This window comes from Ambystoma mexicanum, chromosome 12 (genome assembly GCF_040938575.1).
Source record: "Ambystoma mexicanum isolate Mex_15411 chromosome 12, UKY_AmexF1_1, whole genome shotgun sequence".
Taxonomy (NCBI): Eukaryota; Metazoa; Chordata; class Amphibia; order Caudata; family Ambystomatidae; genus Ambystoma; species Ambystoma mexicanum.
In genome coordinates this window covers 143,858,030-143,881,876 of record NC_090936.1, presented here as the reverse complement: position 1 = coordinate 143,881,876, position 23,847 = coordinate 143,858,030, and the positions used below count along the sequence as shown (strand labels likewise).

General features: G+C 47.0%; 1 protein-coding gene across 1 annotated transcript in view; it reads right to left on the bottom strand.

Moving 5' to 3' along the window:
* Window positions 1-23,014, bottom strand: part of WNT7B (Wnt family member 7B) — a 554,012-nt gene extending 530,998 nt beyond the window's left edge. The window contains exon 1 of the mRNA XM_069628186.1: window positions 22,742-23,014. Coding sequence (XP_069484287.1) covers window positions 22,742-22,812 — 71 coding nt within the window. The 5' untranslated portion in view covers window positions 22,813-23,014. The remainder of the gene's footprint in view (window positions 1-22,741) is intronic.
* Window positions 23,015-23,847: the final 833 nt, after the last annotated feature.

Sequence of the window (23,847 nt, the reverse complement as noted above, 5' to 3'; positions counted from 1 at the left end):
GTCTGAGGATAAGGGATGGTATCTTCTTTAAATGAAGAAAGGACTGTCCATAGGCCTCCCTGCCACTACATGCCATCTGTCTCATAGCTTGATGACCTGTCCAGTGTCAAAGGTTGGTTAGAAAGATGCCAACCAAACAAACCCCATAGTGTGATGCCACCCATTGACTCAAAGGCCAACCAATCCCCTAATGAATAGATGATGTAGTTTACCTTTATAGAAATAGGGATGGTCTCCCGGTGGAGCCATCAGATACAATTGACCCAATTAACTGTGTAACCCGTATGTGATCCACGAGCTTCAGTCCTTAACCAATCCCCATTCCCAGAGGGTTTGTAAAATTGTGATAATGTGTGATGCCACACATGACACGTCCAAGGTACGTAAAGTGCTGTTTTGTATGTCCTCAAAGATAGCTTAGAGATTGCAATGCTTGTATGCTTCCCTGCTTTATTTGGATGACAATAAAGCTGGGTTTTGCCTTGCAATTTGTTTCTTTCATCCTTGCGTCCGGTTTTGTTTTGACTCCAGTATCTCTGGCATACCAGGGACGTGTGGGCCCGCCTCAACACTGCGGGCTAGAATGACTTGCATTGCATCATCTATCCATGTTACTGCAGAAGACTGAGATTAGTTAGATTGCTGCACCGCCTGGTGTTATTGCTGCAGATAAGAATGAGTGGCATTGCATCATCTATCCATGTTACTGCAGAAGACTGAGATTAGTTAGATTGCTGCACCACCTGGTGTTATTGCTGCAGATAAGAATGACTTGCATTGCATCATCTATCCATGTTACTGCAGAAGACTGAGATTAGTTAGATTGCTGCACCACCTGGTGTTATTGCTGCAGATAAGAATGACTTGCATTGCATCATCTATCCATGTTACTGCAGAAGACTGCGATTAGTTAGATTGCTGCACCACCTGGTGTTATTGCTGCAGATAAGAATGAGTGGCATTGCATCATCTATCCATGTTACTGCAGAAGACTGAGATTAGTTAGATTGCTGCACCACCTGGTGTTATTGCTGCAGATAAGAATGACTTGCATTGCATCATCTATCCATGTTACTGCAGAAGACTGAGATTAGTTAGATTGCTGCACCACCTGGTGTTATTGCTGCAGATAAGAATGACTTGCATTGCATCATCTATCCATGTTACTGCAGAAGACTGCGATTAGTTAGATTGCTGCACCACCTGGTGTTATTGCTGCAGATAAGAATGACTTGCATTGCATCATCTATCCATGTTACTGCAGAAGACTGCGATTAGTTAGATTGCTGCACCACCTGGTGTTATTGCTGCAGATAAGAATGAGTGGCATTGCATCATCTATCCATGTTACTGCAGAAGACTGAGATTAGTTAGATTGCTGCACTACCTGGTGTTATTGCTGCAAACTGGAATAGGTTGCATTGTGTCGGCCAGCCTCATAATGCTGTAAGTTGACACGAGTTTGATTGCGGCGATCCCTGGTGTTACTGCTGGTGTTACTGCTGCAGCTGAGAATGAGTGCCATTGTTGCCCATGTTAATGCTGGAGACTGGCATGAGTTATATTGAAGCACCCCCTGGTGTTATTGATGTAGATTGGCATGAGTTAGATTGCAGCACTCTCTGGTGATATTGCTGCAGATAAGAATGATTTCATTGTTATCAGCCACTCATGTTAATGCTATATGCTGTCATGAGTTAGATTGCAGCACTCCCTGGTGTTATTGCAGCAGATTAGAATGAGTGCATTGTATTGGCCAACCATGTTAATGCTGCGGACTGCCTGTCTTAGATTACAGCCAACCATGGTGTTTTTTCTGCAGGCTATATTGAGTTGCATAGTATCATCCACCCATGTTAATGCTGTTAACTGACATGAAATAGGTTGCAGCAGTCCTTGGTGTATTAACAGCAGACTAGAATGAGTTGCATTGTATCACTCACCCATGTTAACAGTGTAGACTGACATGAGTTACACTGCAGCACTACCTGGTGTCAATGCTGCAGGCTAGAATTAGTTGCTTTGTATCACCCACCCACGTTAATGCTGTTGACTGCCATGAGTTAGATTGCAGCACGACCTGGTGTTACTGCTGTACACTGAAATGAGTTGCATTGTATCATCCACTCATGTTAATACTGTTAACTGATATGTAATAGGTTGCAGCAGTCCCTAGTGTGTTTACAGCAGGCTACAATGAGTTGCATTGTATCACTCGCCCATTTTAATGCTGTGGACGGACATGAGATAGGTTGCAGCACTACCTGGTGTTATTGCTGCAGACTTAGTTGCATTGTATCAGCCACCCACCGTAGACTGGAATTAGTTAGATTACAACGCCCCCTGGTGTTAATGCAGCAGACCTGAATGAGTTGCATTATATCACGCCCCTACCTTCAAACCCCCATTTTAATGCTGCAGGCAAGAATTAGTTGCATTGTGTCATGCAGCCATGGTAATGCTGTCATGAGTTAGGTTACAGCATTCTCTTGAGTTATTGCAGCAGACTAGAATGGTTGGCATTGTACCAGCCACCCATGTTAATGCTGGAGACTTACATGAGTTAGATTGCAGCAGTCCCTGGTGTTAGTGATGCAGACTAGAATGAGTGACATTGTATCAGCGACCCATGTTAATGCTGGAGACTGACATGGGTTTGGTTTCGGCACTGCCTGGTGTTATTGCTGCAGACTAGAATGAGTGGCATTGTATAAGCAGCTACCCATGGTAATGCTGGAGACTGACATGAGTTTGGTTTCAGCACTGTCTGGTGTTATTGCCGCAGACTAGAATGAGTGGCATTGTATAAGCTACCCATGTTAATGCTGGAGACTGACATGGGTTTGGTTTCAGCACTGTCTGGTGTTATTGCCGCAGACTAGAATGAGTGGCATTGTATAAGCTACCCATGTTAATGCTGGAGACTGACATGGGTTTGGTTTCAGCACTGCCTGGTGTTAGTGATGCAGACTAGAATGAGTGACATTGTATAAGCCATCCATATTAATGCTGGAGACTGACATGAGTTTGGTTTCGGCACTGCCTGGTGTTAGTGATGCAGAATAGAATGAGTGGCATTGTATAAGATACCCATGTTAATGCTGGAGACTGACATGGGTTTGGTTTCAGCACTGCCTGGTGTTAGTGATGCAGACTAGAATGAGTGACATTGTATAAGCCATCCATATTAATGCTGGAGACTGACATGAGTTTGGTTTCGGCACTGCCTGGTGTTAGTGATGCAGAATAGAATGAGTGGCATTGTATAAGATACCCATGTTAATGCTGGAGACTGACATGAGTTTGGTTTCAGCACTGCCTGGTGTTATTGCTGCAGACTAGAATGAGTGGCACTGTATCAGCCACCCATGGTAATACTGGACACTGACATGAGTTAGATTGCAGCAGTGCCTGTGGTTACTGCTGCAGACTAGAATGAGTTGCTTTATATACGCCACCCATGTTAATGCTGGAGACTGACATGAGTTTGGTTTCAGCACTGCCTGGTGTTATTGCTGCAGAACAGAATGAGTGGCATTGTATAAGCTATCCATGTTAATGCTGGAGACTCACATGAGTTTGGTTTTAGCACTGCCTGGTGTTAGTGATGCAGACTAGAAAGATTGGCATTGTATAAGCCACCCATGTTAATGCTGGGGACTGACATGAGTTTGGTTTCAGCACTGCCTGGTGTTATTGCTGCAGACTAGAATGAGTGGCATTGTATCAGTCATCCATGTTAATACTGGAGACTGGCATGAGTTTGGTTTCAGCACTGCCTGGTGTTATTGCTGCAGACTAGAATGAGTGGCATTGTATCAGCCATCCATGTTAATGCTGGAGACTGACATGAGTTTGGTTTCAGCACTGCCTGGTGTTATTGCTGCAGACTAGAATGAGTGGCATTGTATAAGCCATCTGTGTTAATGCTGGAGACTGACATGAGTTTGGTTTCAGCAGTGCAGGTGTTACTGCTGCGGACTAGTATGAGTGACATTGTATCAGCCACCCATGTTAGTGCTGGACACTGACATGAGTTTGGTTTCGGCACTGCCTGGTGTTATTGCTGCAAACCAGAATGAGTGGCATTGTATAAGCTACCCATGTTAATGCTGGGGACTGACATGAGTTTGGTTTCAGCACTGCCTGGTGTTATTGCTGCAGACTAGAATGAGTGGCATTTTATAAGCCACCCATGTTAGTGCTGGACACTGACATGAGTTTGGTTTCAGCACTGCCTGGTGTTATTGCTGCAGACCAGAATGAGTGGAATTGTATAAGCTACCCATGTTAATGCTGGAGACTGACATGGGTTTGGTTTCAGCACTGCCTGGTGTTATTGCTGCAGACCAGAATGAGTGGAATTGTATAAGCTACCCATGTTAATGCTGGAGACTGACATGAGTTTGGTTTCAGCACTGCCTGGTGTTATTGCTGCAGACTAGAATGAGTGGCATTGTATAAGCCAACCATGTTAATGCTGGAGACTGACATGAGTTTGGTTTCAGCACTGCCTGGTGTTATTGCTGCAGACTAGAATGAGTGGCATTGTATACGCTACCCATGTTAATGCTGGGGACTGACATGAGTTTGGTTTCAGCACTGCCTGGTGTTATTGCTGCAGACTAGAATGAGTGGCATTGTATAAGCCACCCATGTGAATTCTGGAGACTGACACGAGTTTGGTTTCAGCACTGCCTGGTGTTATTGCTGCAGACTAGAATGAGTGGAATTGTATAAGCCACCCATGTTAATGCTGGAGACTGACATGTGTTTGGTTTCAGCACTGCCTGGTGTTATTGCTGCAGACCAGAATGAGTGGCATTGTATCAGCCACCCATGTTAGTGCTGGACACTGACATGAGTTTGGTTTCAGCACTGCCTGGTGTTATTGCTGCAGACTAGAATGAGTGGCATTGTATAAGCCAACCATGTTAATGCTGGAGACTGACATGAGTTTGGTTTCAGCACTGCCTGGTGTTATTGCTGCAGACCAGAAGGAGTGGCATTGTATAAGCCAACCATGTTAATGCTGGAGACTGACATGAGTTTGGTTTCAGCACTGCCTGGTGTTATTGCTGCAGACTAGAATGAGTGGAATTGTATAAGCCACCCATGTTAATGCTGGAGACTGACATGTGTTTGGTTTCAGCACTGCCTGGTGTTATTGCTGCAGACCAGAATGAGTGGCATTGTATCAGCCACCCATGTTAGTGCTGGACACTGACATGAGTTTGGTTTCAGCACTGCCTGGTGTTATTGCTGCAGACTAGAATGAGTGGCATTTTATAAGCCACCCATGTTAATGCTGGGGACTGACATGAGTTTGGTTTCAGCACTGCCTGGTGTTATTGCTGCAGACCAGAATGAGTGGCATTGTATAAGCAGCTACCCATGTTAATGCTGGGGACTGACATGAGTTTGGTTTCAGCACTGCCTGGTGTTATTGCTGCAGACTAGAATGAGTGGCATTGTATAAGCAGCTACCCATGTTAATGCTGGGGACTGACATGAGTTTGGTTTCAGCACTGCCTGGTGTTATTGCTGCAGACTAGAATGAGTGGCATTGTATAAGCCACCCATGTGAATTCTGGAGACTGACACTAGTTTGGTTTCAGCACTGCCTGGTGTTATTGCTGCAGACTAGAATGAGTGGCATTGTATAAGCCACCCATGTGAATTCTGGAGACTGACATGAGTTTGGTTTCAGCACTGCCTGGTGTTATTGCTGCAGACTAGAATGAGTGGCATTGTATAAGCCAACCATGTTAATGCTGGAGACTGACATGAGTTTGGTTTCAGCACTGCCTGGTGTTATTGCTGCAGACCAGAAGGAGTGGCATTGTATAAGCTACCCATGTTAATGCTGGGGACTGACATGAGTTTGGTTTCAGCACTGCCTGGTGTTATTGCTGCAGACTAGAATGAGTGGCATTGTATCAGTCATCCATGTTAATACTGGAGACTGGCATGAGTTTGGTTTCAGCACTGCCTGGTGTTATTGCTGCAGACTAGAATGAGTGGCATTGTATCAGCCATCCATGTTAATGCTGGAGACTGACATGAGTTTGGTTTCAGCACTGCCTGGTGTTATTGCTGCAGACTAGAATGAGTGGCATTGTATAAGCCATCTGTGTTAATGCTGGAGACTGACATGAGTTTGGTTTCAGCAGTGCAGGTGTTACTGCTGCGGACTAGTATGAGTGACATTGTATCAGCCACCCATGTTAGTGCTGGACACTGACATGAGTTTGGTTTCGGCACTGCCTGGTGTTATTGCTGCAAACCAGAATGAGTGGCATTGTATAAGCTACCCATGTTAATGCTGGGGACTGACATGAGTTTGGTTTCAGCACTGCCTGGTGTTATTGCTGCAGACTAGAATGAGTGGCATTTTATAAGCCACCCATGTTAGTGCTGGACACTGACATGAGTTTGGTTTCAGCACTGCCTGGTGTTATTGCTGCAGACCAGAATGAGTGGAATTGTATAAGCTACCCATGTTAATGCTGGAGACTGACATGGGTTTGGTTTCAGCACTGCCTGGTGTTATTGCTGCAGACCAGAATGAGTGGAATTGTATAAGCTACCCATGTTAATGCTGGAGACTGACATGAGTTTGGTTTCAGCACTGCCTGGTGTTATTGCTGCAGACTAGAATGAGTGGCATTGTATAAGCCAACCATGTTAATGCTGGAGACTGACATGAGTTTGGTTTCAGCACTGCCTGGTGTTATTGCTGCAGACTAGAATGAGTGGCATTGTATACGCTACCCATGTTAATGCTGGGGACTGACATGAGTTTGGTTTCAGCACTGCCTGGTGTTATTGCTGCAGACTAGAATGAGTGGCATTGTATAAGCCACCCATGTGAATTCTGGAGACTGACACGAGTTTGGTTTCAGCACTGCCTGGTGTTATTGCTGCAGACTAGAATGAGTGGAATTGTATAAGCCACCCATGTTAATGCTGGAGACTGACATGTGTTTGGTTTCAGCACTGCCTGGTGTTATTGCTGCAGACCAGAATGAGTGGCATTGTATCAGCCACCCATGTTAGTGCTGGACACTGACATGAGTTTGGTTTCAGCACTGCCTGGTGTTATTGCTGCAGACTAGAAGGAGTGGCATTGTATAAGCCAACCATGTTAATGCTGGAGACTGACATGAGTTTGGTTTCAGCACTGCCTGGTGTTATTGCTGCAGACCAGAAGGAGTGGCATTGTATAAGCCAACCATGTTAATGCTGGAGACTGACATGAGTTTGGTTTCAGCACTGCCTGGTGTTATTGCTGCAGACTAGAATGAGTGGAATTGTATCAGCCACCCATGTTAATGCTGGAGACTGACATGTGTTTGGTTTCAGCACTGCCTGGTGTTATTGCTGCAGACCAGAATGAGTGGCATTGTATCAGCCACCCATGTTAGTGCTGGACACTGACATGAGTTTGGTTTCAGCACTGCCTGGTGTTATTGCTGCAGACTAGAATGAGTGGCATTTTATAAGCCACCCATGTTAATGCTGGGGACTGACATGAGTTTGGTTTCAGCACTGCCTGGTGTTATTGCTGCAGACCAGAATGAGTGGCATTGTATAAGCAGCTACCCATGTTAATGCTGGGGACTGACATGAGTTTGGTTTCAGCACTGCCTGGTGTTATTGCTGCAGACTAGAATGAGTGGCATTGTATAAGCAGCTACCCATGTTAATGCTGGGGACTGACATGAGTTTGGTTTCAGCACTGCCTGGTGTTATTGCTGCAGACTAGAATGAGTGGCATTGTATAAGCCACCCATGTGAATTCTGGAGACTGACACTAGTTTGGTTTCAGCACTGCCTGGTGTTATTGCTGCAGACTAGAATGAGTGGCATTGTATAAGCCACCCATGTGAATTCTGGAGACTGACATGAGTTTGGTTTCAGCACTGCCTGGTGTTATTGCTGCAGACTAGAATGAGTGGCATTGTATAAGCCAACCATGTTAATGCTGGAGACTGACATGAGTTTGGTTTCAGCACTGCCTGGTGTTATTGCTGCAGACCAGAAGGAGTGGCATTGTATAAGCTACCCATGTTAATGCTGGGGACTGACATGAGTTTGGTTTCAGCACTGCCTGGTGTTATTTCTGCAGACTAGAATGAGTGGCATTGTATAAGCCACCCATGTGAATTCTGGAGACTGACACTAGTTTGGTTTCAGCACTGCCTGGTGTTATTGCTGCAGACTAGAATGAGTGGCATTGAATAAGCCACCCATGTGAATTCTGGAGACTGACATGAGTTTGGTTTCAGCACTGCCTGGTGTTATTGCTGCAGACTAGAATGAGTGGCGTTGTATAAGCCACCCGTGTTAATGCTGGAGACTGACATGACTTAGATTGCAGCAGTGCCTGGGTTACTGCTTCAGAATAGAATGAATTGCACGCTGCCGTTAACCCATCCAATGATGCACGCTGCTGTGGGCCACACAGCATGAGACACAGTCATTGCCACAAACTATGATGAGTTACACTGCAGCAGTTACTAAGGTACATTTTGCAGACTACAAGGGGGTCTTTTTGTAATTGTGATTTTATTTTACAAAACCTTGCATACCAATATAAAACAAAAAAGAAGAAAGATAATCCAAAATAACATTTGAATTCATCCTACTTTGACATATGTCCATGACATAATTATTAAGACAACCTTTATACCCAAAAAACACCTAAAATTCAAGTATTTAAAACACATTAAATGTACCAAATTAATCTAGTTCCTCATTAAAATATGAACTCTTGACCCCAATGTGTGCTTCTCACCAGTATACATCTTCTTCCGATTACGTAGTAGTCGTGCAAGTCCTTGCATTTTCTAGATACCGAATATGAAATTACTTTAAAATTATACTCCAGTGTGATTATGGCACTATGCAACAAGCTGCATTGTAGTAGTCTTTGAGGCAAATCTGCTGGGTGGGAAGAGCCTTAATTGCTCTGCACTGCTGTAAGTTGCATTATGGCATATGTGCACCAAGGTGGATTGCAGTCACATTATATCCTTGTGGCTTTGGTGCACACTCCGTGGATGAGGGTATCACAGCTTTAGTTAAACCGCTATTGCATTAGAGTTCAGCAGCATTTCCCCCCAATGTGATTTACGCCCTGGGGGCTGCTTGAATGTGAGGCATGCTGCCTCCTTTGGGGTGGCCTGAAGCAGACACCCACTCACTGGAAAATGATGCATATACGCTGTGTTTTCCGTCAGTCTGCAAGGTTTTGGATTGCAGCAGATGGTCTGGCATTCCAGCTGCACTGTGACTTCCTTCCACAATTTGCATTTGTGTCAGGTTGAGGTGGGGTGAGCCAAAGGAAACTGCATTTGGCTGTGTTGGGCCTAAAATATAGTGCATTGAAATCACAAAGAGATGACTGCCAAATTGAAAGAGGAGCAATTCATTCCAAACTGCCACAGCAAAATGCTATTTCCAGAGAAAATAAATGAAATGGGCCTACAAGTGCAGAAACACTGTCTTCGAAATGTGAAAACACAATTTTGACTGGCAGACTGAAATGCTAGCAATTCATTTTCAAACTACAAAACAGGAAACACTGTTTTCTTTGCTAAAACAGAGAGCAGCATGGAAAAATAAAGACATTTGCATCTGGGATTGAAAGGAACTGTTTACCAGTGAAACTCCAGTGCAGTTGCCAGTTTAATATAAAGTATAATTTTAAGATGAACTTTGATGGAATTGCATAGGAGAAATCTGCATATGAGGTCAAGTATTTAAAGGATTCATGTATAACAGAAATCACATGTAAAACATGAGTTTCTATTCAGAGCACTCAAACAGTGACCTCTCCCATCAGATGTAAAGGGCAAGCCCTGCCTTCCCCTGTTATCTGAAAATCTCTTTGAAGTTTCTTCAAAGCCAACTTGTGCTGGACTAAGGCTTTTGTGCAATGAACAGCTGATCCCTGTGAAAAACAGAGGCTTCATTTAATGGGTTGAACTCTTAAAAATACAATGTATTTAAATTTGATTTGTGGTGTAGCCCAAGACCTAACCAACAAGTGATGGGTTACCGAAAATGACCCAGAAGCATGTAGGATGTGACAATCTCCTCTGCTTTTCAAGATAAGCAAACAGATCATCCATTTGCCCAGTCTTTAACTGTGCACTTGATAGGCTTTATTGCAGACAAAATCAACAAAGGAAAGCTGATGTCCAGATCATGTTCATTGAAGCAACTAAACGTAATGTAAAATTGAAGAAATCATATGCATGTAATTATTTTGCCATAGAGTTACATTGAAAATCATATTTTTTCCATTTCTTGAGTTCCATATGTCACAGAACAATAACCCAAATACCAATGAAAAACGTATGAATAGCTCGATCTGCGGGGACTTCCCCCTCCGAATTCGACCTTGGGAACTAAAGTTATAATCTGAAATGTGATGGTAGCATCCCTGAAAAAGTCACGAAGGAGAAATGTTGGCATATATTAGCTTATGGAAGTAAAGAACTGTGTGATACTGACTTTTATCATCTTTGTGGAATTCACGAAAAAAATGGCATTCAAACCTGCAAAATTGTGCTGACGTGGGACATAGTTCAATCAGCCCGGCATGACGAGAGGAACCCAAATGTATCTGTATTGTTATGGTTAACTGTAAAGTAAAATTATTTGTCATGTTAGAGTTTTTAGTGCAAAACTGAAATGTGCGAAAATGTAAATTCAAGGGGGTGGCCTTATCCCTCCCAGAATTTGGGCTTGGCAACTGAAAATGGCCAATCAACTAAGAGAGGGTCAGCCTTGAATAAGGAGATGGAGGATAGTTGTCCAATCAAAACAAATGACCAAAGAGCTGGCATGTCATCATTTAGACATTTTTGTGGGTGTGGTTTAAGATTCATGAGGGGACGCACAATGATAATTAGGGAGACTGCCTGCAACTACGTGGGTTGCAACTGCAGATGAGATTGCTGGAGGAAACCAGGAGAGGGGACAGAGGCAATATAGAGGGACTGAGCCTGGAGAAAATCAATGAATGATGGTGGATTATGTTGGTGTCTTTCCTGTAACTGGAGGTTGACCTGAGCCCTGATGTCCATTTTCCGGAGCGCAAACCCAGAGATAGTTATGTTAGTAAACTTGTCCATCCGCAACAAGCTTGGTAGGGATCTGTTTGATTGAATGGTTTTCCTATTATTGATTGGGTGGGCATACAAAGTAGATTCTTAGTATTGTTATTAAACAATAATTTAATTAATTCCCACATAGCCAAATACACTGGATGATTTGGAAATTAGAACTCAATAACATTGGTGCCAGTGTGGATAAGAATATAGTCTGTAAAGTAATTGGCTACGCCTATTTAATTTTGCCATTCCCAAAATTCACTAAAGGTAGGGGTGAAATAAAAACTTCCCTACTGCTTCCCATTCGCCTGAACACTGCCTTAAAGCAGAGGGGTTTCAAATGATCAACTGTATACCTGGGTTTGTGTGCTGGGTCAGAAAGTGCCTTCCTAAAGCTGAACAGAGTGGAGTCACTGATTTAAAAGCATACCTTCTATTGGAGGGAGAAGGTGGCTCCCGAGAGAAGGGCGATTTTGCCTGGCATAGTGGTGAAAGAAAAAGGGTTGCAAAAATAAATTAGAAGTGTGTGCTCTGAAAAGCTTGCTGTGTTAAAAAACTTCCAGGATTGCAAAGAGCGCAGCATCAGTCAAAATTATGTTTGCATGGGATTAAGGTCAACAAAACTGCTATCATTTTCAAGTACGCAGGAAAATTAAATTAAAAATGCAAAGCGCTGCATGGGTGAAATTGGTTTTGCCAGTAGACAAGTGTTGCTTATTATTTAAATTAAACTTCATATAAAATAGAGTGTCGAGCTTCTCCTCTTGTAATGCCTCAAGGCACTAGATGCCAGTAAAAGTGAACCCCAGGCAAAGTGTTCTGACTGTATATTGGGGTGGGGGGGGTTAAAGAGTCTGTGATTTGAATTATCCAAAACCACTGGTGATTTTAATTTGTGAAACTTGAATTGTTAGGAAAGAAAGGCATTCGGGCCAGGGAGTGAGGTGGCGGGATTCGTGATTGTGTACAAATATCAACGTTCCTATTTCTTAATAAATGTATATTCTTTCTGTACACCAGCCTGCTTCTTGGCTTATCTGTGGCACGGGGGCGAGCGGCCTACGGGGTGTTATGTTAGCCACGTACAGGACTAGATTGAACCAAAAAGGAAAATGACTGTGGGGCTTTTGATTGGCGGGGGAGAATTCCCTCAATGGATGGTTGCTGCATGAATATCCCCAACAGTGCCGAGGGGTGGCTTCTTCATCGGGTTCAGGCCACCATTGTTTTGCAGTTAGTTTTTTTTTTTTTTTTTTTTTTTCCTTTATTGCTTTAACCTATTGGTTTTAACAAAAGATGCTTCGCTATGCTTGGAGTTTTGCTTTAAGTTTTGTACTTGTACTTAGGACACCACTCTCGATGTGTCATGCTAGTCCACACCGGGCTTTGCTCTGGCTGTGGTTTCTCTTGTACTACTATCAGAGGGCGCTGTCGTCGGAGGGTTGATTTTCTTTAACACTCCCTCCAAGAATTTGGCTGTCGACCTAGCCCATCTTGGAGAATCTCCTGCGATCAGACGGAACCACAAGGTCTCTTCATCCATTATTGTCAGATCTGAAGTGAGTGGTGCTAAGTACGTTTTTCTTTCTCCTGCTAAAGCTGGACAAAACAAGAGCAGGTGTCGGATTGTTTCTATTTTGGCATGATCAGCGCAGAGCCGGCAATGCGCATTGGTTCCTGGACTTCTGATAGCCATAATTTCATTTGTATTCAATAAGTTCAGCCTGGCTCTCATGAAAATTTTTCTCAGGTTCTTCTCTGGAAATTTCTCGCAATAGTTCAGAGGGACTTTTAGACGATTTGTAGTAGGTGGCAGATGTTTTAATGATTTATAGCAAAGAATTTTTTCCGTAGTGCGTATCCAGTCTTGATTTTCCAGTTTTTTCTTTACTTTTCCCGGGTTGCTCAGGAGCGTTTTTGTTGAACAGGCCACTTCTTCTAGGCTTTCAAGAATCTTTCTTTCCCAATCACATAAGGGTTTACAAGACTTTTTTACAATTTCCGCTTCCATAATGCGAAATATCGGCAACGAGCTGGGTAACAGAATTTTTCTGTACAGTAGGACGGCACCTTGTAATATCACTGAGGCTAGAGAAGGTAAGCCCAGGTCTCTCCGTATGGCAGCTATGGGGGCGGAATTTGGTAAGGATAACACTGATCTCCATATGTGACCTTCCAACTTCGCCCAAATTTCAGGTGGTAGGTGTAAATTTGACGCCATGCCGTAAGTTAAAGCTGGGACTACTTTGGATTTGTAGTACTGCACTGCCGGTATCCAGGAGAATTTTCCGAATTTCTTGTCTACAGCACGGGTTTGAGCTGTGAGTCTTCGAGTTTTTTCCCATAGTGTGTGCTGCAAGGCAGTGTCTTTAGTGGAGTTGTCTAACTGCACACCCAGATATTTAAATTCTTTTACTGCCTCAATTTTTGACTTCTCCAAAAACCAGGAGTGAGATTGCTGAACTCCTCTTGTATGTTTGCAGAATGACATAATTTTGGTTTTTGTAGTGTTTATCTTTAGATTATTGCTCTCCATGTATACTGACAGATTAGCTAACTGTCTTTGGAGGCCTATGGCAGTCTGGTCCAACAGAATTAGATCGTCCGCGTACCATAGCCTTGAAATTTTGACTTCTCCCAACTTAGGTGGGAAGGCTCGCACGAGCTCCTCGGTGGTTTGGAAATCGCCAATGAAGGCTATGAATAGAGCTGGAGCCAACGGGCAGCCTTGCTTCACTCCTCTCTTGGTTTCAATCTTGTCTGAGAGTGTTCCTTGTTGGCATAATCGAATTCTTAGAGAAGTCTTCGTGTGGAGGGACATGATAGGATCCAAGATCTCTTTTGGACATTCCCAGTTTGTTAATTTCGACCAAAGTTTTTGACGATCCACCATGTCAAATGCCTGAGATAGGTCGATCATGGCCATATGGACATTGGGGGCGCCTTCCTTCACCTTTGCTTTGATTGTATTAAGGATCAGAAGATTGATTCCTGTTCCCGCTCCTTTTTGGAAGCCTGTCTGAAAAGTGTCAGTAGCCGGCGAGTTCTTAGCCCATTTCTTAAAGAGGGTGAGTATCAGTGACGCAAAGATTTTTCCAATAATGTCTAATAGGACTATGGGCCTGTAATTGGATGGTATGTTTCTTGGTCCCTTTTTGTAGATGGGAACAAGTACAGCCTCTGTCCAGTTAGTCGGTATCTGTTTTTGATGTACACACTGTTCGAACAGTTCTTTAATCACCCTCGCCCATGCTTCAGGGTGTTGTTTCAGATTTATGTTAGATAGACCGTCTGGGCCGGGGGCCCTGGATTGTTTCAAGCTTCTGATTGCCTTTAGAATCTCGTCTAGACTGGTGATATCCGCCCAGCCCCCGTTTTCCTCCTTTGGGGGTTGGTTTTGCATAGAGCAGAGGGTGCCAGAGGTCGGAAGTGCGTATAATTTCGCGAAATGGGTGATCCACTGCTGTTCTGTGACGTCACACAAGATCTGATTTGGTTTCTGTCCATTAACGGTTTTGAGTAGTGACCAGAAGTCACGATTGTTCTTGGACACACAGACTTTCATCATTGCTTCTGCATCGTTCTGATAGAGATTTTGTCGTTCTTGCTTAAGCCATGCTTTGTACTTTACTTTCCCTTCTTGATGTTTTGCCCAGGCTTCTTTGGTGTTGCTTTTTTTTGCCGCTCTTTTCAATTTTGTAAGGTCTTTACGTTTTTCGACCAATGTTGCATTAAACGTGTGTTTGTGTATGGGTTGAGTTCCATTCTTTCCCCCAAAGCTTACTTTGTGGGGTATCAGTAAAGAGACATATTCAGGTTGAGACGCTTCCCTAGCGCTGTTTATCTCCATGTGGTTTTTGCGAAGCTTGTTCTCCAATATGTTTATGTTGCCGGAGGTCAGCCGAATTCGATTTTGTTGCGTGTTGACACCAATTACAAAGGGATAAAATGATCGCTCTTTGGTTTCCCCCCTCCACGACAGAAATAGAAGGTTGTGGTCACTTTCTCTGGTTCTTTCCACTTGGAATTCCACAAAGTATGGAATCAAACCTTCTGTAACAAAGATGTAGTCGAGATTTGCCGCTGCCGGCGCTCTCTCCCAGGTTGGTATCTGCACTTCGAGTTCTTGGAGAGAGGCGACGTTGTGAAATTGTCTCGATTTCATCAAGTCCATCCATGCTTGACCTCTTTTGTCCCTTTTCCTCAATGCTACTGCCATCGTGTTGCCTATCGATTGGGTTCCACATTTTGCATTGAGATCCCCACAAATGATTATGTTGGGGGTATCGAAGTTTACTCTAATTTCGTCTATTGTTGTTGCAACTTGCTCACAGAATGTTTTCGTAGCTGTTTTCTCGGGATTCCAATAAAGGTTTATTATGACCAGATCAGGGCTCATCTGGACATTTTTCCCTTGAGCCTGGGGATTCCACTTTGTTAGGGTTGCCAGCATACCATATTTTTCACAGATTTTGATCTTAGGTGAGATTCCTGAGCCTAACCGGATTGCTGTTAACAACCCTCCAGAGGGTCTTCCTGATGCGGGTCTCTGAGCTGGCGAAACTTCGATACTGTAGCCCTCGAGAGTAGGTTTCTCTGTTAGCCATGTTTCTTGCAGGCAAATTAGGTCGAAGCGGTTCAATTTTACATCGCTGGGCTTAGTTAGGTGGCTGAATCCTCTTGTATTCCACGACGCCATCTGAAGTGAGGTCTTTTCCTTAAATTGGTCTGGGATCATTACCTGTATCTTGTTATTGACGGCGTCATGGATTGATTGCTAGGCCTTCTTCTTACGGCCAAACGTGTCTGCAATCCATTTCCAAGGTTTGGTTGACGTGGAAGGGGATTGAGCTGGTTTGATCTCTGTCGCCTGGTCCCTCTTTATATAGGCGTTACGCGAGCTTTCCACTCGTCGCCTTGGCGTAGTAAGTGGTATGTGATGATTTCTGTCCCGTTTCCGGGGGTAGTCTTCCCCATTCCCGCTTTCTTCTCTGACTTGGCCAGCGTCCAACTCCTCCTTTCTATTAGCAAATTTCGAGGGGGCGTATCTTTGAGAGCCTGTCGTATCTTCATTTTCCTTTAGTTTTTCTAATTTTAGGCCTAAACACTGTAGCTCTTTTGCTATTTCAAGGGGCCATTCATGCAGGGCTTTCGACCTTATGTGTAGATATGCTTTAGCTTTATGGTCTTTGTGGTAGGGTTCCACCAGAACCAGGTCCCTTGTGGATAGATGCCGCAATTTGTCAATTTTTGCTGTGATTTTTAAGACTGTCCTTCTATTTAGGACCATGTATCTATCTTTAGATGAAGATTGCTCTAATTTAAATAGCGATGTCCCTTCGAGTTTTAGGAGTTTTTTTTCGGCCGGTTTTGATCGACCGTGGTCTTTTTTATAGGAATTAATCCTATATTTTCTATGCTCGCGATTAGGGATCCGTTCATCGCGACGGTCTGTCTCTTTTTTAGGGACTGGCTTCTCTTCCATTTTCTTTAAGGTTTGGATAACCTCCAAGCCAGTGGTGGGGGTGCTCGAGCGAGATCTACCCTGGTCGCTTGGAGCCTCCACATGTGTAACCCTCCTTGCTCCAGATCGCGTCCTAACGCAAGCCGGCGGGGTAGTTATTCTTGGTTGCTGCGGGCTTGAGATTTCCTCTTCAGCGCAGGCCGAGTCGTCAGAAGAGTTAGATGAATCGAGGGCGTGGATCAGCGTGGGGGACCTTTGCGCGGTTTCGGGGCGATCTTGCTGTGAGTGATTTCCCACTGTGGTCGCCTGGCGCTTTTCTTTGCTGGGAATGGCTCTGTCGGATCTGTCGACGGGGGGGTCCACCGCGGAGGTGAGGGATGCTGTCACTCGAGTGTCTGGGAGACTCTTTGGAGGAACACACAGGAGGGGGCTCTCCATTGCCTGTTTCCTCATGTTTTTTGTCTGTAAGGCTCGACTCTGATCCGGCACATCTCTTGGTAATTTGACACGGGCTTTCGTGAAAATCGGAGCCACTTCTGTGACTCTGGCCATCTCTTCCGTTTGAGTACTTTGAGAGGTCATTGCTAGTGTCTGCCTGGTTTGTCGATCCATATTGAGCAGCTTGTTTTCGAAATTCGTTAGTTTGGTTTCGAGGCTCTTTTGTATGGTGTTTGAGTTCCTTTCTACTGCTGTTAGGTATCCTTCTATAAAGGTCAATTTATCCTTAAGTGAGGTGATCATGGACGTGTTGTCCTTTAGGGCCTCATGAATCGCCTCATACAGTTTGCTGAAGGGGTTGAGCGCTATTGAAAAGGCTGACATGATTGATAGTAAGTCAGCCTTTTTTTTCTTTTCTGAGGGTGTTTCTTTCTCAAACCCTGCCAGGATGTCACTTGGCCTCCTGTTTCTGGTTGGTGTGTAGAGTTCTTTTTCGTTATGGAGCTGATTGAATTTTTCAGAGAATCTTTTGTCCCCTCCTGCAATCACGCCTTGTAAGCTGGTTGAAGATTCCGCCCATGATGTGTTACTATGTGCCTGGCTATGCGATCTCGTCCGCGCCGCTTGATCTTCGACGTAGGACTGTCTTTCGCTTGGTTTTAGTCTTGTCTGAGTCTCTTGATTTGCCATGGCTGCGGGTGCTTGGCATTCGGGTTGGTCTAAAGTGTCTTTTTTGCTCAATAAGCTGTGTGGGCCTTCACTGACTACATTTGATGGGTCTGACGTTTGATGGTCTGTTACCGTTTTTATTATTTGAGTATTGTCTTTTTGTTTTGAATCTCCTGAGTGAGGTGTCTCCCCACTTGGCTCACTAATGCATTCGGCATTTGTCCTTAGGATGTTTAATTGTTCTGCATTTTTCTCTGATGTCATAAGGTCCTTCGCACTCATTTCTGCCGGGGGCTTTCCTTTCACGACTTCAATATTATGCGTTCTGTTTGGTGAAGTACGAGCGTGCCATTTGACTCTTGGTAATGATTTTTCCTGTGGCTGATCAATTTTCTGGGCTTTACACGGTGAGGGAGGCTCTCGGATAGCCGCCAGAATTTCAGCGTCTGACAATTCTTGGTCTGTGGCTTGTTTTTGCTTTGTTTGTTTTATAAAGTAATCCCTCAAGGAAGCTGAGAGTAACACTATATCTTGTCTTTTCGAAACTTCACCCGCTTGAGGGCCTGCTTTCCGGCCTTTCTTTTTAGGTGGCATATCATTCCCTGCCCTGGCTTTGCCTCCAGCCTTCTTGGTTTTTTTAAAGATTTTTTTCCTTATAGTTGTATCTCTAAGTTGTTTATGTTGTTCGTCCTGTGATGTAGACTGATCAGATGACACCGTCATCTCACAATTTACAATTTGATCCCTGGGCCCTTTGTTCTCTGGATTTCTGGCCCTTGACTCTTGTAAGAGATCTTCTTTTTCTTGTTGTACTTTTTCTAGTTGAATTCTTTGGGCTTTTATTTCATCTGCTGATGGGTCTTGGCTGGATATGTTTCCGCCATCCGACATTGACTCTATGAAGACGGAGTCATCTGCGTCGTCCCCCGGCCCTGGCTCCTCTCGTTCTTCGTTTTCGAGTGTCTTCGGGGAGGGAGGCCTTTCCGACGGCGAAATGGTCTGCTTTTTTCTGTCTTTGTCCAGCATGTTTCTGTCTTTGGCCGCCGCGATTGGGGCCCTTTTTCTGACACTGTTATGTACAATGGCCATTGCCAGGCCTCCCCCCTCTCCGCTCTGGACTAGGGCATCTTTTTCACCTGTGCCTACCGAGCCTTTCCTCATGTCTTCACTCGGCATTGGTGTAAGATGCCGTTGGTGCGTGGGTTGCCCCATGTCTCCTTCCACCTGAAGAGACCCTAGCCATGCAGACCCCAGCCGAGGCCGTCCTCCAACAGCTTCAGGCCTGGTGTCATTCACCGAGGCGGTACGCTGGCGGGGCGTTTGTGTGGAATCCGTGGAAGGGGCAGGGGCAGGGCCTTTTGTTCTTTCCAGGTTTAGATAGCCTTTCTGTTTATTTACGGTCGCTTTTTGCAGGGAGGTCTCGGGTGGCACGTTTAGATCTATTTGGTCTCCAGTTTTCAGCCCCCTTACAGTGGCTGTAGGATTCGCTGGGGTCATGATGCTTGTGTTTTTTACTCCTGAGGTCAGTGGAAAAGCATCTGAAGACTGCCCCTCTAGCCCCTCTTGCGAGGCATTTGGCATGCTGCTGTTGTGTTCTAGCGTAGCACTGGCCACCCTGTGGCCATGATCTAACTGTGTTTTGTCGCTGCGCATCCACCTCCCGGCCTCCACTTCTGTCGGTGAGAGCGGCGCCATTCCTTTTTTGATATTTTTGGATAGCCGAAATGAAACGCGAACGGGGGTTGTGGACGCTCAAGTAAGGCGGAAAGTCTTTAAGCGAGACTTGCGTAGGATCGGGATATTTCCAGTGCCTTAGTGTCTTGTTTCACAGGTGTCCCCGGAGCGGAGTGGCGGGAGAGACAGCAGAGAAAGGGTGCAGGAAGGGACTAGAAGTAGGGAAAAAGAAGGAGAAAGAAAGAAAGGGGGAAAAGGGAAGGGGGCAGAGGGAAACGGGAAAGAGATAGGGGGATAAAAAGAGAAGGAGCGAGAAAGGGAGGAGAGGCGAGAGGAGGGAAGGAGGGAGGGGGAAAGGGGGAGGGAAAAGCTTTGGTTGCTGCTCACCGCTCTTTGCTTCAGGCTCCGTTTGGCTCCGTTTGTCTGTCTCCGTTTTTTCGCTCTTCGGCCTTAGGCCACTGGACACTAGACACACTGTGCCGCACACCGCGCCGCGCTCCGCGCGTGCGCAGTGATTTTGAAGAGTCTTTGTGGAAATGGTAAACAGACTGTCACAGGGATCGCTGGAATCCGGAACGAAATGCACAGAGGTCTGTCCTCAGTCCTCACTAGACACACTGTGCCGCACACCGCCTTGTTTCTATTGTTTCTGACAAGTCCGTAATTCCTCCAAAACATATGTTAGTTTCACTTCCTGTTTTGCTTCGGCTGCTGAGCACACTTGAGATTCACCCGTTAAGCTGCTTGCATCCTTGCCGCCCTCAATCTAAGTGGAATACACGTGCTCTCGGGCTCTCTGCCACAACGCTTCCTTCCTTGCAGTTAGTTGAATTGGCCAGGCCTCCAGCGCCGAGCGCGCCCGGTCCAGCTGCATGCCGGCAGGAGCTAGACTAAAGTGGCCTTCAGGCAATTATGGTCTTTGGCCACTGAGCCAGGGTCAGCTAGAGAGGCCCCCGGGATAGTGCCAGTGTTGTTTTGTTATGCAGCAAATAAAGGCAAATGTTGTGGCACAAATTGGCAATTTTCAACTTCTGAAAGTGTGCCTTTTTTGTGGCGTCTTGGGCTTTGTGAAGCAGTTCTGAAAATTACAAATGGTGCATTTTTGCTGTGAGAACAAAATCACAATTCGGTCTTGGTGCCAGAAGCCATTTCTTCCCTGACCCGGCAGATCACGCAGCAAGCCTCCCACGCCCAACATACAGAACTTCATAATATATCGTTAAGGCCCCCGCTTTTTCTGCAAACATGGTCACAATTGTGTTGCATTCTGTAATGCAGTGCAAGGTACTGTTTATCGTGTATGTTAAGCCTGTGGCTTGGCGGACGCCCAGGCATCCGGGAGCGCTTCGAGGATATGGCACTGGCCGTTAGGCGCTACACGACCCTCCCATGGCATACCTATGCATTGGGTGGTCTTCCGAGAGTAACGCCGAGTTGAGCCAGACTACAGAAGACTTTTCAGGGGGGCGCAATGGTGCAGGAACCCCCACCCGAGTGCTGGCCTTGGGACAGCCTCCACTGCATGACTTTTTGCTCCCCAAAGCCCCCCCTGGTGGAGAAGAGGGGCACTGTCCAGGAGCATATTACTGGGAAAGGAATGCAGATACTTCTGTGGTTTCTGTGGCCCTTGCAACATGCCCCCTCCAGAGGTGCCACCAAGGGGGGCCATGGCCACCCTTATAAAAATGCTGCCCCCCCCCCCAACGGCCCACCTGCCTCTTAGAAGTGCAACTTCCTGTGCCACCCAAGATTTCCATTGGCCTCATCAGGCCACCCCTATGAGAAATGTCTGGGGGCGCCACTGGCCCCCTCTGGCAGAAGTGTAGGCCCTCTGGCAGCCCCTTGTGATTCCCCCCTGGCATCCTTTGAGAGCTCCCCTTTGATAGCACTTGGTGAAGTGCTGCGAACCTTGCACTTTGAGAGTGGCCACTGGCAACATATTCCGAGGCACTCCCCCCCCCCCCCCTGACAACATTTCAAGGGCTGTCCCTTGGCGGCGCTCGGGGAGTCGCCTCTCTCGCCCCTTTTCAGAGCTGCTCCCCCAGGGGACCTCGCGGAGACGCCAGTTGTGGGAGCATTGGGGTGACCGCCCCTCCCTCTCGCTGTCAAAGATTCTCCTTCTGGCAACGCCTTGTGTGCGCTGCACCCTCCGACAGCCCTTGGAACACGCACTCGTCTGTTTGATAGCGAGCCCCCTGGCATCGCGTGCACGGCGTCACCTGGCACTTCTTAGGGGCCGCGCCTGTCAGCATCTTCGGCACTGACCCCGTGGCAGCATTTCGAGATCTTCCCGCGATATGCCGTCCTGACGGCACTTCAAGGCGTGTCCTCGGGCAGAACGCCCAGTGCTGCCTGTCTGTCGCACTCCGGAACTGCCCCTCTGTCACTGCCTTCCTGACTTGCCCTTTGAGAGCAGCACCCTGTGGTGACTCTTTGGAGGCTGTCCGCCTGTCGGCGCCAGGAGATCTGTCCCTCTGGCAACACACTTGAAAGATATTTCTCTGGCAGCATTTAGCAATGGCCCTCCTCTCCTGCTACCCCCGCCCCCAGAAGCACAGTGAGATCTACGCTCTATCAGCTCCTGGCAGCACGCTGAGAGGCATCCCATCGCAGCACTTTAAGTACTGCTCACCTGGCTGCACTTTCTGATCCGTAGCTGTGGCAGGCCGCACTTCCACGCCTGGCTTTCTCTAGCACTACCGCTGATGGCGCCTCGCCTGCAGGCCTGTCACAACTACCCCTGGGCACCGCGTTGTGACCCGCTAATCTGACAGCACTTTGAGCACTACCCACTGGAAGCACTTTAAGACTGGCTACTCTGGTCACACTTTAACGCCTACCAGCTGGTGAAACTTTGCGGGCGATGCCCCAGACAGCACAGTGAGATCGATGGGGCCATATGCTGTTGGTATTTTGAAGGGGGCGGGGGGCTCACTTTGTGGCGGCACTTTGAGCGATGTCCCTCTAAAAACACTTTGATGCCCACGCCATGGTTGAGCTTTGAGATCTGCACCCCCACCCACATGAGAACTAGCTCGTTGCGAGTTGCTGGTGTGACAGCACCTTGAGGGTTAGTCCACGGGGAGACCTTCCAGACCTTCCCTCAGCCCCATCCCAGCGAGCATGCCATCTGTACCCAGGATACCCATGGCATCGCGCTCATGCACGCCCGGACTGTGCGCTGCAATGCACCGTGCCACTCTGACAGAGGAAGTAGCTGCATGGTAGCAGTGAGAACGGCAAGCGCCTTTCAGTTGCCGCTGGCTTTCGCGGCGCTACTCTGAGAATGCCCCATGAATGCACAAACCCGCGCACGCTTGCCCCGTCTCCCCAAGAGCCTCGTGCATGCACAGTATACCCCGGTACTCACCCCAGCTTGACGTAGAGGACCCCAAAACATAGAAACACGTAGAAAATCCACTGCCGGGGGTTTCTGTGCATGATCTAGCGAATGAATGGAGCCATAAAACTTGCAGAAACTCGTCAGCTGACCGAGGGGGGCACATGAACCCGCAGGTGGCTCCGCGGGGCACCCGGGGCGGGCACGTGGCGAGTCTCCCCAGCCGCAGCGAGAGCGGTTCCTGGCGGGGGAGAGCGAGGCGGCGTGGTTCGCATTCACCTGGCGCGGGCAGCCTTGACTTGCAATGTGTTTTTACTTGCCTGCCTGACTTCCCCAGGTAACACACAGCGTGTCTGGCAGTGGGAGGGTCCCTTCCCTCCCTCCCTCCCTCTCTTCCTCCTACCTCGCCTCTGCCTCTCTTCCTTATTCTCTCTGCACCTGTCCTGCCCTCTGGCCCTCTTTCCTCTGTTTCCTCTGTCTCCTCTGACCTCTTCGCCTTTCTGTGTTTGCCTGCCTCGCCCCCTTCCTTTCGCTCCCCCTCGCACTCCTCTTTCCCTCTCTGTTTCCCACTCCTCCTCGCCTTCTTCTGTCTCCCGCACGTGTTCGCCCCTTTGCCCCTCTTCCCCTCGCCCGCAGGGTGTCTGAACTTTTCTCTACCTCTGCCGTGCTATTGTGTTTTGGTCTCTTCTCCCCCACTCCATGCACACCCTACGCCCATGCATCTTGCCCCCCTCTTTCTTTTATTGCCCCCTCCCCCCCTCTGTCTGTCCGGTTCTTCCTCTCCTGCCTCTGGCTCTCTCCCAATTCGGCTGTGCCCCCGCTATGCGTGCCTGCCCCCGCTGGCACGCCGGTTTCCCACTGTATCCATCTCTCGGCCACAGCGTGTAGTGGGGCAGGTGGGGCTGGGAATAGAAGAGGAGGAGGGCCTGTGCTCCGAGATGCACCCCTTGACATCTCCCTGCAGGTGCTCGGGTGACCGCTGCCACTGCCCGGGGGGCCTGGGGTTCCAATCCATCCAGGATTCAGTCAGTGCCGCAGCAGGAAGGGGCAGCTGCCCGGGGGAGCCGGGCCCTCGTGTATAGGGGGTGAGAGTGCGAGCACACCTATTCATGGTCAAGAAAGGGTCATGTGTTTGG